Source organism: Dermacentor albipictus, chromosome 2 (assembly GCF_038994185.2).
Source record: "Dermacentor albipictus isolate Rhodes 1998 colony chromosome 2, USDA_Dalb.pri_finalv2, whole genome shotgun sequence".
NCBI classification, from domain to species: Eukaryota; Metazoa; Arthropoda; class Arachnida; order Ixodida; family Ixodidae; genus Dermacentor; species Dermacentor albipictus.
The window spans coordinates 186251809-186266951 of NC_091822.1; the positions used below are offsets into that span (position 1 = coordinate 186251809).

Consider the following 15143-nt stretch of genomic DNA (forward strand, 5'->3'; position numbering starts at 1 on the left):
CAGTGTAGACCATAATTGTGCTTACTTGGAATACTTTTTTCGCTTTCCAGGTTCCTTCAAGTTGGAAAACGTGTTGGACTCTGTGTACTTCTTTAGTTAAGGCACAGTGCTGCATCTATGTTGGACAATATGGCAAAATGTCCGGCAAACACATGCGCACAGCCTTGTTCTTATGTACTATATGTAAGTAGCCTGTAAATTAAGAAAAAAATGTTATATTTGTTAAATAAATGTGCTTACATTGTTGATGAGCTTGTGGTTCCTATTGTGAATATCCGGTCCTACCTACTTGCCTTCCTACCCGTCCATAAAACATATGCTTGATATCGGCACATAGCTTTTGTAAAATTTGACACTTGAAACAAGGACATTATAAGCAAGACTTTGTCTGCATCTCACCTCCGTTACACTTTGATGGAGGTGTGGTGTACGTCACATCTCGCAACAAAACTCGGCAGTGGCTGTTTTGGATGTCTGTCTGCAATGGCGGAAGACACGGCACGCTTAAACCAAATTGTCCTGAAATGAGCATTTTTGGTATGATTGTTAAATTATAATGCCGAGTCATCATGGATCACTAGTAATGCGTTCAGTCCAGTGTTCTTGTACTCTTATGCAGCATAGCATCATAGATTTCAAATGAAAACTCTTAACCAGTGATTTTGTTATAACTAAGAGATGCTAGGGCATAGTGACTAGTGATCACGGATCACTTTGTTCTGTATGACAATGGTAGCCTTCATTTGTGCAAGAAGTCACTGATATCTTTCGAAATGCAGTTAATTGCTAATTTCACGAGAATTCGAATGGTGTTGATGATGATGTATTTGATTGAAGGCTACTGATAGTGGCAGTAGAAAAAGTGATTCATATTTACTAGTGATCAAGGCCTACCCACACCTAGTGATCACCATTGAGTCACTTATTGGTGTTTCAGTTGATACCCATAATGACATGGTACCTGCATCACTAACTCGCTTAACCATCCAATGGCGACGTTTCCTCACTCGTCTGCAAGAATTTCTGTCTTCTGAGTTGCTCTCAAAACACAAAAAGCAAAAGCATCCAAAGGTTACATTAGTCACGTGGGAGGAAAGCTATTGGACCCTCAGTTTGCTCTTTTATTTGGAATAAAACATGAACCCCCATCATTTTCACAAAATTTAAGTTGTTTTGAATTTCTAAGGTTTTTGAAGCATGTTATGCTTGGATTAAATTCACAGGCATTTTGATTTCATTCCGCTGGTATTTGGATTAAATTGAGTGGTGCTTGGATTAATATGACTGGCAGTTGGATGAATTTAAGTGATGCTTGGATTAAATTCAGTGGCAAAAGCTGCAGTATAGTTGTTTTTTAGGTGCCTTTAAACAGTGCCTAAGCAGGCGACGCGTGCAGTTGGTGATGTTGCCATGACATAATTCCTAGCGTGCCACGTCTGAGATTTTTCAGCACACCACAGGCACTCGAGCTGGCTGTGGTGTATTGTGGTGTAGAGCATGCAGTGTATTCCTAACATGTCGGCCGAGAGAGGGCTTCTCACAGCATCCTACAGGAGCAGTGGTATCTAAGCCATGCTGCAGCCTGGGGTAAATACCACAATACACACACGTGCATGCACGCACACACGCACACACACTGTTAAAGCTGCACATAACAAAGTTGGTAAAATTGGCAATTTGCTTTGTTGTATTGAAATTTGACTTCTTACACAAAGTACAGCTGCCGATGGATTTTTTTTTACACGCTTACACACGTAGACAAGAGGGTGTACAGACAACACACTGTTGGACTGAGCATCACTTGTTTAATTGTGAATTTTTTAATCTAACGGGTTAAGACCCGAGACAAAAGAACAACAAAAAAAACGGGGCAAGTGTTTTGTTCTCCGTCTCTCATTGCGCTTTCAGCAACACACACTGTAGAGCATAGCATCAATATTAGTTTATTCATAAATGCACATTACCTAACCTGGCACATACGTGCCATATTTACAGTGTCATATTTTGAAGCGCATTTCACACATATTGTAAAAAAGAAAAAAAAGAAAGGCTCGAGTCTTCTAGCTTGTTCAAAACCAAGAACTTCCCTTGGCATGTTTGTACTTCGCGTCTTGCAGCTGAAGAGCTGACGCTATCTGCTGGGCTGTCCTGTTTTGGCCATAGTAGTCGACAAATTCCCCGTCAGGGTCCACCAAGTACATGATAACTGTGTGGTCAACCTGAAAGGAGGTTTGAATAGAGATCTTCATGTTATGCAACAAAAGCCTTAGAAATAATGAAGCCGCTGCTGCCTGCTTGGGCTCTTGCAAGCTGTACACCAAGGAGTTGACATATGGGCACATTCTGCCAATGGAAAATTTGTAAGCTGCAGCTTTAGAGTGTCTTTAATAAACAGTGATTGTGGACTTGTCGCACATCTGAACACGCGAACATAACACAGTCAAACTTTGATGTAACGACTGTGGATATGACAAAGTAGAAAAAAAAAATCACATTTTTGGGTTGTAGGTTAGCATGTTTTTAAGGGATGGTGATTGTGACAACTATCATACGTGAAGATGTGGACTAATGGAATGCTGTAGTCTCGCCTTGGTATATCAAACAGTGATTACAAATGATCAGATATAGCAAGGTAAATCTAAAATTTGGTTGGCCATGCTTTATTTCAATTAGTATTCTACTGCTATAACAAAACTGAAAATGCAAGGCCCGAGACCAAAGTTATAGGGATTAGAGTTTTTGATTTTATACAGGTAAATGCCAAAAACTGCCTACCAATCAGAAATTTCAGAAATCTGGTTTAAACTGAGAAGTGCTGAATTTAGAAATTCGTCGTGGCGTGTCAACCTGGGTCCGCATGATCGGACCTTCAGTGCTCGTGCTTAAGCCCCCTTGAAACGCAACGACCTGAGCCGCTATGCCTCTTGGATGAAATAATTTTTCATGTTTTAGTTTCCTACCCAATATAAATACGTGTAAGCAGTGTTTCAAAAGGCTGAAAGTGTCGATAAGGCTGTATTGTAATAAAAAGATAGGCATCGATAAGTGCCAGAAAATTAATCCCAACAAATGTCTGCATAACTTAAAAAAAATAATAAAGTTGCCAAAAACTCCAATCCCTAGTTTTCATAAGCATTCGCTTGCATTCCCAGATTTACAGGTTGTAAGAGAATTTCATGAATTACAGAATTTCTATGACGCCATCATTATGTCTGTAGTATGTTGGTAGTCGGATGTGACGGTATATGCGATTTGACTTTGAGCATACACTATATGCCGATCGACAGACAGGCCAACCCTATGAAGCACAATATTCTACACGCAGTTACTGAAAAGCCGATAGTGACAAAGTTGCAGGCATCTTGGAGAACAGCAGGGCAGTGAATATCTGTTGGACAATGACTTACGATGTAGTCGTCGACTTCATCCCGAGGGCCAGCACTGAAGTATACTCTGAAAGCTCTCGATGCCTTTTCAACCTGTTCCTTGGATCCAGTAAGGCCCAAAAGTCTTGGATGAAATTCTGTGGTAAAGATCGAAATGGGCAATTAAACAAACAAGCATGATGACTTCACTACGTGGTTTTATTGAAACATGTCTGTGGAAACAGCTCTCGGCAACCAGAAGAAAAAGGAATGACAACATGACTGCTGAAATTACATGTGCACATTCTATATTAAAAGAAAGTGAAAAATAAAAGTTATAATGCATAAAATTAAGCGTGACAGTGTGTATATGAACACTTGGATAGGCAAATTTAACAACACTGAGTGAGTGTACTTTACATTAGTGCCACTTGCAGGCTGTCATTCAGTAAGGCTTAGTGACCATCACTATAGAATGCATTTGCCTACGAGTGTGATTATTGAACTAACTTTGCTGCATTAAGTATGTAGCGTCGATGGCAGTACTTCAAATATAAACACTACTCGGACAGTCAACGCTAATTCTGAAACCAGTATTTTTGTGATTTGAAATGTTCCAATGGTTACGATATACTTGTGAAAGCTGCTAATAAAAATGGCCATTCTTCCTCTGCAAATGAAATATGTGTTGTATTTTAGGCACCACAGCTTTGCAAATGTCAGGACTTCCAATGTGCAGCACATTGCATTGGATGCAATGTTGTCTGGTCTTTGCTCGTGACAACTGATAAAGTTAATGTTGTTTTGCAAATACTGGCTAAAGGAACGAGCATATAATGCGCTGGCTGATTTACCAACTAGCACTGCTTCAACCGCAAATGACACTTTCTCAATTAAAGTGACACCTGTTGCAACAAACAGCACTTGCTCAATGTGTCGCTTATTAGGCCATGCAGTATAGTCAATGCTACAGATTATGTCAGCCAATCTGGAACAAGAATTAGAAAGACTACTTCTCCTGTGCACGAGAAGACAAATGGTTCACAGGACGACAGAGATTTGAAGCGATGGAACAGTGGTCGAACAATGCATGTTTTAGACTAGAAACAATGTTTCAACAAGGGAACTTATTTTCGTCACACATCCCAAGTAAAGACAAGCCACTTTGCTGAAATGTGGGGTCTAGCCTGAGGCATCCCTTGTTCAACCATTGTTCATCACTGACCACTGTTGATGTTGCACTGATGCATTCCATTCCCACGTTTTCCTTGCAAGAATGCGGGACTTCCTCTGAACAAAGCTATGTTGACTACAACACCAATGAGAATTGGTTTTACCTCCGACATAAGCCTTGACTGCCTTCACATCGTCCCTCTCAGGGTCTATTGATATGAACAATGGTTGCAATGGGAAGTCTGGCGCTTCTTTCTCTGAAAAAAAAAGAAAAAAAAAAGAAAAATAATAAGCACATTTAAGAGCTGACCATCGGCAACACCGCTTCATAAAAAGTGCTTTTAACTTGCACGTGGTGAGTGTGGGAGTATAATATTTTTAGATCTTGAAGCTTCATAATTAAATACATGAAACGATCAATTAAATTCAGCAAACGAAAGCAAGATAAAGATATGTGTACGGTAAGCACAAGGTCTGCACTGAATGAAACACAGTAGTCACAATGTCATATCATGAGAAGCCAACAAACACTGACACCAAGGACAACATAGGGGAAATTACTTGTGCTTAATAAATGAAATAAAGAAACAATAAATTAATGGAAATTAAAGTGGATGAAAAAACTTGCCGCATGTGGGAACCGAACCCACGACCTTCGCATTTCGCGTGCGATGCTTTACCAATTGAAATGTTCTACCAATTCGCGAAATTCTTACATTCTTGCGTTATCGCGCCTTTGCAAACAATAATCTTTTTGTAACTATTATGTACTTGCGTCATGTTAACTTTTCGTTTATTTATTTGTGCTATGTAACTACATTGTGTTGTTTAATCTGCATTGCTTCTGTTAAACTTGTTTCACTCAATCTTCCCCCTTACTCAATGTTCCTGACGGAACCTCTAAGGAAACTTGAATAAATAAATAAATAAATAAATAAATAAATAAATAAATAAATAAATAAATCTGCTAGGTGCCTTCTTTTTGCCTGATGTAGTGATGTATACGGCTATAATCGTACAAGCAGTTTGTGTTTGTACAATTTGTACAATGCAATTTGTACAAGATTTTGTGTTCATGAAATAAATTATGCATGGTACATCATAGGGCATATTGTGAATAATATGCATAGCTTTTTCTGTGACACTTCAATCTTATATAGGCTAGTCTGTGTTGTGGTGCCCTATACTAAGTTACCGTAGGTTAGGTGGCTAGAAAAGATAAGAGTTGTAGATGAGATAATAATTTTGCAATAAAGTGTGTTCAGTTCATTATACCACATCCCTTGGATAGCTGAACTATTAGTGAATGGGTGTGGGTGTTCCATGTTAGATGTTCGTTAGATATTGCTACATGTGATATTAGACCACTCACACAGGGTATGTTAGCGTTGCTGAGAGACAGGATTGGCAGAGATAGAAGTATCTGAAGTGCCATGAACCCATGATTTCAGAAGGTGGGCATCACCGCCAACATAGACACTCTACTCTCTCCACTTCCTTCGTCTAGCCTCTGCATGTGAAATTCCTTCCCTGCGTTCTCCCATACCGGAGCCTAAGAATCGTGATGGATACATCACGGGCCCTGCCTACTTTTGTATTTTTTTCTCTCTCGTGTTTTTTCTGAGTGGCACACTTCCGATGATGGTCTCACGCGCGAGCTTGTCTCATTTCGCGCAGCAGACGATTTTGCGTGCTCTGCACGACAACACCTGATTAGCGGTATGAGTCAGTGCCACAGTTATGAGCATTCAGGTAGATGCGAAAGGATGAAGGAGCATGATTGGGGCATTCCTGGAACATGGTAGAAAATGACAGTTGTGCGACTGCATGATGTGGGAACAAGCAAACGAAACAGGAGTACATCTTTCTTTTGCTGTGGTGCAAAGTAAAATGAAAACATGCAGAGATTCGGTTTATATGTTTTATTATTTCTCTATACTTTAATTTGTATATTGAAGCAACAGATTAAACAAATAACTGATGCTGCCTTGAATAATTCTCTAAATGTGAGTGTTGTCACAGAGCCGCCAAGTTCATAGGTGCACTTGTATGAATGACGTCGACTCTCCAGCTGGGGGGCGCGGCGCCCGCAAGGAGGACAAACGGTGTTTGGTTTGAAATTTAAGCTCTTTCTGCTGCATGTAGGGACACGATCGTTAGTACACATTGTATGTACTGCGCTTGTCAGCTCAACATGGCCACACCTGGTGAGGGGCCCTTAGCTCCATTCATGGAAGATCTTTTAGTACTTTGTTACCGATATCGAATAGTGCTTTGCAAGTAGCTCCAGTGATGAATATGCTAGTGTCTTTTGCATATATTACAAATTTAACGTCCGAGGTAATGCATACTATGTTATTTATAAAGAGGTTAAACAATAACAGCCCCAAGACACTGCCTTGTGGTACTGCTGTCTTAATTGGCAGAAATCTGGATTTAATTTTGCCTATTTCAACACACTTAACACGAAATAATAAGTAGGCATTTATTAAATCTAATGCCGCACTGTGGAAACCGTAAAACTCAAGTTTATTAAGTAGTACAGTACGGTGAAGCTTGTCAAGTGCTTTGGAGGAACTGACAAATATTCTGTGTCATTCGGAATAGTCTGCGTGGATTGTCAAAGTCAATAATAACCTGTTTTGTTACAGCAAGGACAATTGTTGAGAAATCCACAAAAATGGGAAAGACTTGCAATACAAGAAGTACACCATCGTCCTGCAAAAGAACTTGTATGTTTCTGTATTATGTACTTGTATATTATTTGTCAACAGTATGGCATATCACAAGTAATTATCACTGTTAAACCAAAAACCCCCCTCAAAAGTTATATTTGAGCTCTGGGGTCACAACTATACATATTCATGTATGTATCTACCATGAACTTTTTGCATGTATCAATGAACTCTTTCTAAGAGCCGCAAAATAAAAAAGGCTATTTGGCAAAATGCCTGCAAGTGTTTTCACACATTTTGGTTCATATTTCAGCAAGCTTAAGGAAACAGATGAGCCATGAGCGTCTTCTTACTGGCACGAACAACATAAAACATTATAAAAGCTCTACTCATCAGCTGTGCATTTCAGCAAAAGAGCATTATTTACAACCATATAGAAAAGGTTAAACGGAAGTCATTTTCCCAGGTGATGCATCATGCCTGAAGAAAGAAAAGTTCACCCACCCATGATATTTATGACTTTGGACAACTTTTCGAGCTCGTCGGGACAGATGTCTGGACAGTGTGTAAACCCAAAGTAAATGAGCAGCCATTTGCCCAGAAAGTCCTTGCTTGACTTGGGCTCATTGTTGTGGTCAACCAGCTCAAAACTGCCACCGATGGCTGCCTTTCCCAATGCCTTCTTGCGTTCCTTGTCCAAAGCTGCATGAAGATATCATTAAATTGTGAATAATTGTAGATCGTGTATGCTCTATCCGAGTATCACAATGATATGGTAAATCACATCAACTGGGTTTAAGCATCTGTAATCGTCACAGAAAAAAAAAAGCTTTTTGACATATCTGCTCTTACAATTACTGCACATACAAACCACATCACACACAATAAATCAGGCACTAAGTAATCTGCCTGACATTTGCATGCACTCACTGTGCCATCTACTCTGTACATAAGCCACTGCCATAGTATTCATAAGCACTCTGTGAACAAGGGACCCACCCTTATGGACCACAAAACGTCATCAATATTATATTTTATTTATTTTAATTCGTAAACGTATGCTTTATTTCAATTATCTACTTTCCTCACCAGATAGGCTTCTGTCAAACACTGGACTAAGAATGCATCATTTACACCAACTTTCTTTCATATCAATGCAATATGCTTACATGTAATCGCCATATGGTAAGTCAAAATCCAGACAAGACAAAGGATTCACAGAAGATGGATACTTTAAGCACTCAACACTGGTCAAACAAGGAATGTCTCAGGCTGAAATCAATGTTTGGACAAGGGGATCCATTTTTGTCAGTGCTCCGACAAAGACTAGTCCGTTTGCCACAATGTTGGCTCCATGCCGAGGTTTCCCTTGCTTGGTTTACGTTTACGTTCAGCATTATGTTCTTTTTCCTTGGTGAAATGGCACAACTTGGTGGCAAAAAGTCGGTATGCAATGACAAATCAATAAAACCTGCTATTCGCACCATCATTGGTGGAAAGCAGTCTACTGTTTTGTGTGCTGCAAGTGTGACAATCATGTTTATTCACATATTCGGGAACGAAGCAACTCTTTCAATGACCTCCGAACGAGAGAGAGAGAGAGAGAGAGAGAGAGAGAGAGAGAGAGAGAGAGAGAGAGAGAGAGAGAGAGAGATGGCCTGTAGGAAAAATAAAAGTGCCTTTTCTTGTCTCCAAATATTGGTGCATACCCACTACAGGCGAATGGCCAAGAAGCAGGTGGTTTTAAGTATGTGTATTAGAATTAAAACAAAAACTATGGTTGCATAGCAGAGCGTGGGTTAAAGAAATATTATTTAGAAGTTAGAAAAAATCCTGTTAAGGCTTTTGGGATAAAATAATATAACATAAAGAAGTGAGATGATAGGGACAATTGATAATTTTAGAATTTCAGCAAGGTACTTTTTTTGTGTCTAATAAAACTGCAAACTGCAAGAAAAGCATCCCTGTGGCTGGATCCCAGTGAAGTCGCCCCAAAAGAAAGAATGGTTGGCGAGGTTAGCGATAGCGTGAGTTACAAAATGAAATTTCTAAGAATTTTCTTTGTCTTAAAAAGCGGTGGTACGAGACAAAAAAATTCTAATAGATTCAGGTGCATTGCAAAAAGAACATAGAGGGGCCACAGCGGGACCAGACCTGTGTAAGCAAAATTTAGAGGCACTATGTGGCATCCCAATTTTGTAGTGGAAACTTCAAGTTGCCTCGAAGGACACCAATTATTATTCCACGGGAAACAAAGATGGTCGAATTTAGAAGACGATGTTAGAATAGATTTTGCGTAATTTTGCGATATAGAGAAATTTGTGTACCTAGCTACGGTTACATGACAGGACATTGAGGGATGCTTGTGCGAGTGAATCAGCCATTTCATTCAAGTGCAACCCACGATGTCCCGGTGCCCAAAGCAAGTATACTTGGGAGGAACCATGGAAGAAAGTGTTTGGAGAATTATTGAATGCAGTAAGTGCTGTGCATACAGACGGCGAGTCTGTCACAATAACAGCTTATGAGTCATTTGGGAAAGCTTTCATAATGCTAATACAATCACAAATAATTCTGCCTGATTTATGTGTGTGAAGTAGGAAAGGTGAAGAGAGTAAGGCCATTGCAGAGATTCAGATGAAATCCTGCTCCTGCCTTCTCATTGCACATAGAAGTGCCAGTAGCTAGCTGGCTTAGGTGGCCTTGTAATGTGCTGATTAAATGCCTGCTAGGCAACAGTTAAGCATGATTCGGAAATATGTCCCCGAACTCAATTTCGAGGCCTGATAAGGCATAATTAAAATGGAAAACTTGACGTATAGACGCATTTAATTGTTTTAACTGTGCTTGCATCTTTGCAGACACAAAGAAAACTAAACACCCGCCTCGGTAAAGGCAATCCAATCAAAAACGTCAGACATTTTTAAAATTAAAAGCCTGACTGGCAGCAAGTCAAGTTTCCTGTAAAATAATAATATCTGGAGAATATTTAGAAGCAAGATATACTAAGTCTGCCACATCTGAAAGTATGGAACGACAGTTTCACTGAATTACTGTTGAAATTCCTATGGTGAAGAAATCTGAGCAGCAGAGACTACTTGGTCTAAAACGCTCTCTTTCAAGAAGTCCTTCTTAGTAGGAGTCTCACACATGTACTTTTTAGCCTTGGAGTAGGTGAGAGAGCTAGACTTTATGTCTATCGATGACCTTGTGTGTTTAACACTTGTTTCTCATGTTGTTGTTGTAGATGTAGAGCCTGGATGTTAGTGGCACATACTTGTTTCCATCTATGTAGATGTAGAACCTTGTGATCTACTGGCACATAACCACTCTGGGAAATTGGCCAAGAATCGGGTATGCTATAGTAAAGTGTAAGTCAAAATTTTACAATAGGTAAGCTATAATCAAAAGATACAGAGTGTAGAGCCTGCATGATTTCATGAAACTGAAAATTCTACCCTGAGCATAAAGTAAAAACATTTCAAGTTCAGTTTTGGTGAAAGAAAAGGAGGCTAAAAAATTTTGTATTCAGAGTTTAAATTTCATTAATACTGAAAAAAAATTTTGAATGGAAGCGCTAACCCTTCCGTTGCTATGCCCAAGTGTAGAGGCACCCAAAGAAAGCACATTTAGAACAGTTAAATCTAATGCAAGAAGGCGGGGTGGTGTTTTTAAGGTTCATTTTCTTAAGCTAATAAATCGTTGACAAGAAATTTTTTTAAAATGTGCTATGGTTTCATCTTCCCCACACATGACAAATCGGTGAGGGGGCCAGACCAGCCCTGTATAAATATTTAAAGAAGCTATTCGACGGCGAAGCCTACCAATGGTTACCTCAATTTTTTTTTTTTATAGGCAAACCGTACTTTTCTAGGTGTACAATAAGTGTTTAAAATCCGAGGAATTTGTTATACATGGCACAGAGAATTCTTGCATCATCATTTGCCCTAGAAGTTTTGCAGCTCTGATCAAGGCTGGTGTAGCCATGCTTTCACCAATGAATCAGCCGTTTCATTTAGAACTAGGCCGGTGTGCCCAGGTACTCAGACTAAACGGATATTAGTTAAGTACTAAGGATTTAAACACTCCCAGAACCAGATATTCTTTAGGTGCTGTGAGTGATGTACTGTTTTCTTCGTCTTTCTCGTCTGCGTTTTTTCAATGCTGTGTTTTCTAGCTGCACGATATTACGACTATTTGAAAGCAGCTAGTCCTCGAATATATTTTGACAGCTTCGCAGGCTGGCGATCCTTTCGAAAGCAAAAATACCGGAATGCAGCGAACGCGCAAAACGACAAAAGGGCGTACCTTACCTTGCTGCTTTTTCTTTTTCGTGTACAGCATCCAGCCCAACAGGCAGCCGCCGACGGCGAAAGTGATGCCCAGGCTTTTCCACGTGATCGGCTACGCAAAATAACCCGGCAACGTAATGTGCTTCATACGTGCGCCAAGTTGAGAACATAAGTAGCACATACCACTTTCTTGTCTTTCGGATTTCGTCTGTCAGCAGCGAAGTTCCTGCAACTTGGTGCGAAACGAACTTCGTAACATTGGAGCTGAAACGAAATTTCAAGCGAGTTAACGCCCTGTCTGTGGGTGCCGTGTCGGCGCAGTATTTTAAAACCACCTTTGGAGGCGATCGAAAGGACAGGTTCAGTGTCCTCGACAGTACAAGACGCTGACATCGGCCCAACGTTCGTAACATGACTTTGAAACGTCCCAATGACGAAAGCGAAAGTTGAAGAACTCCCCGCAAACAAGTCAGCACGCGTTTGTTAGCAGTCTGCAACAAACCGTAATAGCGCCATTGTCATGGTTGCCGGAGCACGCTCACTTCGTTCGTCAAATATGGCGGGAAAGTTGTATTAATGAAGCTAAAATGAAGCTTATAGTTCTTTTACTGCACTTTAGGAAGATCACGAAAGTGGGACTGCAAGGGTATGTTTAAAACAACAAACAACAAAATAAAAAGAGGAGTATTTCTTTGAAAAGTGATGGTGGAAAAGACCTAAGCATGAAGCCGAGCAGACGCACCGATGTAGTTTAGCGTTCTGTCAACTGCGTAGTGTGTTGTGACGCGTGTCTTTGAACTTTTGAAGATTATTATCGTTCTCAATGACCGTACGTATAGTTCTCTAAAAGCGTTGAATATTATAACGCTTCTAGCGCATAAGCCTGCGTAATCGACGGTTCACGACTACTTCCTGGGCTCTATGGCGAAGGAGAGTTCCGATTCGGACCACGATGACGACGTTTACTTCTCAAGGCAGCTGCCCATAATAGATCCCGATATGCTCCAAGATGTGCTCTGCATCCTTGCCAAGCAAAACGACGAAGCCGTTCGTGAACCAGAAGAGTATTTGGTGAGTCCTTCGATGTGTAATTGCGTTTCTATGGCGCTTCCGTAACATTGTGCCATTCGTGTTACAAAGGTTGAAACATGCAGTTCCGTCGCTCGTTTTCCTTCTTTTTCTTGTAAACTCCGATCTTTAGTTCCCTGGCAATGTCTCTCATACTGAGCTTCGTTGTCAGTGTCAGCCACTGCACCACGTGCCCTGAATGTGGGCGCGAGACGTATATGTTCCGTGCTTTTCAGCAGTAGCGATATACGCTTCGTCTTGCAGTCTCTGTAGCTTAAGCACCTTAAGGCTGGTCTCAGAGGCCGAATGAACGGGCGGAATTGATTCGCATATGATGAGCATTTCAGAACTCGCAACGCGCATTCGATACTCGAATTTCAGTCGGAAAACACGTGCAGAGACTGCACATGACTATCGAGTTAATTCTGGTGAGTAGGAAGTATCGGACATTTTGCAGCTCGGCGGGCGTGTGTTATACTGAATGAACCAACGTTCGGCTGTGGTAACTCAGTGCATATGGCGTTTTGCAGCTGAGCACATGGTCGCGTGTTCGTTTTCCAGCTCCATTCCGAAAGGGGCTGTATGCAAACAGTGCTAGTGCAACGAGCTTTAGGTACGAGTTAAACACCAGTTCAGCCGGAGCCCACCACCACTACTGCCTCTCCCATAGCCCTTGTGAAAATAAAGTTCTGCTGGAAGGTAAACACTGTCAGTCGGGGTAAGTGCTCCAAGAAATGAATCAATTCACTCGTAATCGCAAAAGATAAAGAATGACACCACTGTAATTCTATTCAAGAATCTCCGCGGAGAGCCGTAAGGATAGGTGATGGCATCAGATAAGTTTAGATTAAATTAAGGTTCAACTTTTTTTTTTTCTTTCGTGGCACTTGCGCCTACGCCGCAACAATGACGCGCGCATTTCTTCAGTTCGCTGTCTTTTTGCCGTGACTACTAATCGCCGATTACTGCGCGCAGCAAATAAGATATAAAGAAAACTGCAGCAAGACAGAATTCGGTGCATCTTAGAACCGAGGGGCCCGTTGGGAGGCGGCCCTGCTCAGCCACGACTTCCCTCATCAACTGTGGGCCGTCCGGCACGCCGAGGAAGCCGCCCGAGTCCAAGGACTCGAGGCCGTCACCTAGGCTGGGGTGCTTGTGGCTCCACCCCGCCCAAATCGCCGGACATTTACAATAAAGTTTTCACTCGCTAGGCATCTTGCAGTCTGGTGGTACGTTTCGGCGAGGCGACCCATGCAGCCTAAATACAAACGACAATTTCAGCTGCCTTCCGGTGTATACTTTGTGAGCGTACGCTGATGGACTCGCTGTAGTCGAAAATTCCGCGACCTACATATAGCTGATCGCTGTATTCGTTAATTGTCGGCCTGCGTATTTCTTGCAGTGCAGTCGGCTGGTTTTACTCGCGTTCCAACGGTACATGTATATGCTATATGAAGTATATGCCATGGAAGATTCCAGGGGCTGTATTTTCTGATGACGCTTCATTTTCCCTTTTAAAGCGAAGCTTTCTTTGCCTTTTCTGCCGACTTACTGAGCGCTGCTGCTGGTGTGTGTGGTCTTGCTAGCGCGCACTGCTGGCTTTCTTGCAACGCCACCAGATGGCGCTCGCCTCCGCGCATCCCGCCCAGAAGATGTGGTTGTGGGAGTTCAAAGTGTTTTGTTTTTCTTTTTTAACTTGGGTAGGACATTAAGCAGTATAATAGCAAGAGCTTGGTGGCGCAACCCACCGCCCCGTTCCAAAGGGGACGCTCATAACATCCATCCATCCCGGCCGCCGCCGCCGCGGCAGCGTTTCACAGCGTGTGCGCATGGCACGTGCTGTGCTTGTTTTCCTATGCGACAAAAATGCAGATGCTGGGCTGTGGAGGTCGCGTGCTGGGCTGTGATAGTGCAAACGTTACAATCATCCGTAGCCTGAAGAGAGCGCTTGGAGCTGGCGTCTAAACGGCGTGCTGGCCACATATGCAAAAGGAGCACGTAAACACGCGCCAACAAAACGGCTCCAAAGCGTGCGCTCGGCGTCTAGGACACCCAGACTATGCAGATAAACAGCAGTGGTGCACGCGATGTAACATTTAGCATCAACTCGCCACTCTCGTGTATCAGTAAACGCCGAAGAAATTACACATTCGCCGCCATCGTCACCGCTAATTATCGTCAAACAAAGCAAACAGCACGCAGAGCTTCGCTTATACATCGATTCCCACTGTGCGTGGAAGCCTCGTAATTTTTTTTGTCTTCGGATTCCGCGGCGTCGTCATTATCGCTGAGATCGCGTCGTCACTGGAATCGGCCACTCGGCGTGACGCACGCAATAAGAGATGGAGCCCTGAACGCGCTGCCAGAAAATCGAGGCCACGACATCGTGCTCCGTGTAGGAGAATGACGCAGCAGACCGTTGCAAAACTATACGTCAATTTATTCATTTATTTACAGCGAGTGCGTCGTTTTGATCGCATTCTTATGTTCGCCAGTTTTCGCGTGCACCAACTGAATCAAAATGATGACATTGAGCTAGTGTTACGGCCCCGTATTCTAGCGAGTGGGAA

The 15143-nt window shown here is 41.9% G+C and overlaps 3 protein-coding genes across 8 annotated transcripts in view; 2 read left to right on the forward strand and 1 right to left on the reverse strand.

Moving 5' to 3' along the window:
• PolrMT (mitochondrial RNA polymerase) overlaps positions 1–248 on the forward strand; it is a 78865-nt gene extending 78617 nt beyond the window's left edge. For both annotated transcript variants that reach the window (XM_065453974.2, XM_065453982.2), the window contains exon 33: positions 51–248. In XM_065453974.2, coding sequence (XP_065310046.1) covers positions 51–100 — 50 coding nt within the window. In that variant the 3' untranslated portion in view covers positions 101–248. The remainder of the gene's footprint in view (positions 1–50) is intronic.
• Positions 249–1922: 1674 nt separating this feature from the next.
• On the reverse strand, positions 1923–12038 carry Scox (Synthesis of cytochrome c oxidase). Its single transcript, XM_065453963.2, has 7 exons — positions 11841–12038; positions 11689–11769; positions 11527–11617; positions 7718–7915; positions 4703–4795; positions 3408–3523; positions 1923–2219 (listed from the first exon to the last, which is right to left on the reverse strand). The coding sequence occupies exons 1-7, from the start codon at positions 11916–11918 to the stop codon at positions 2070–2072; spliced, it is 807 nt and encodes a 268-aa protein (XP_065310035.1). The 5' UTR covers positions 11919–12038; the 3' UTR covers positions 1923–2069.
• Positions 12039–12164: 126 nt separating this feature from the next.
• Positions 12165–15143, forward strand: part of LOC135919909 (cyclin N-terminal domain-containing protein 1-like) — a 201724-nt gene continuing 198745 nt past the window's right edge. For all 5 annotated transcript variants that reach the window (XM_065453936.2, XM_065453924.2, XM_065453930.2 and 2 more), the window contains exon 1: positions 12165–12576. In XM_065453936.2, coding sequence (XP_065310008.1) covers positions 12427–12576 — 150 coding nt within the window. In that variant the 5' untranslated portion in view covers positions 12165–12426. The remainder of the gene's footprint in view (positions 12577–15143) is intronic.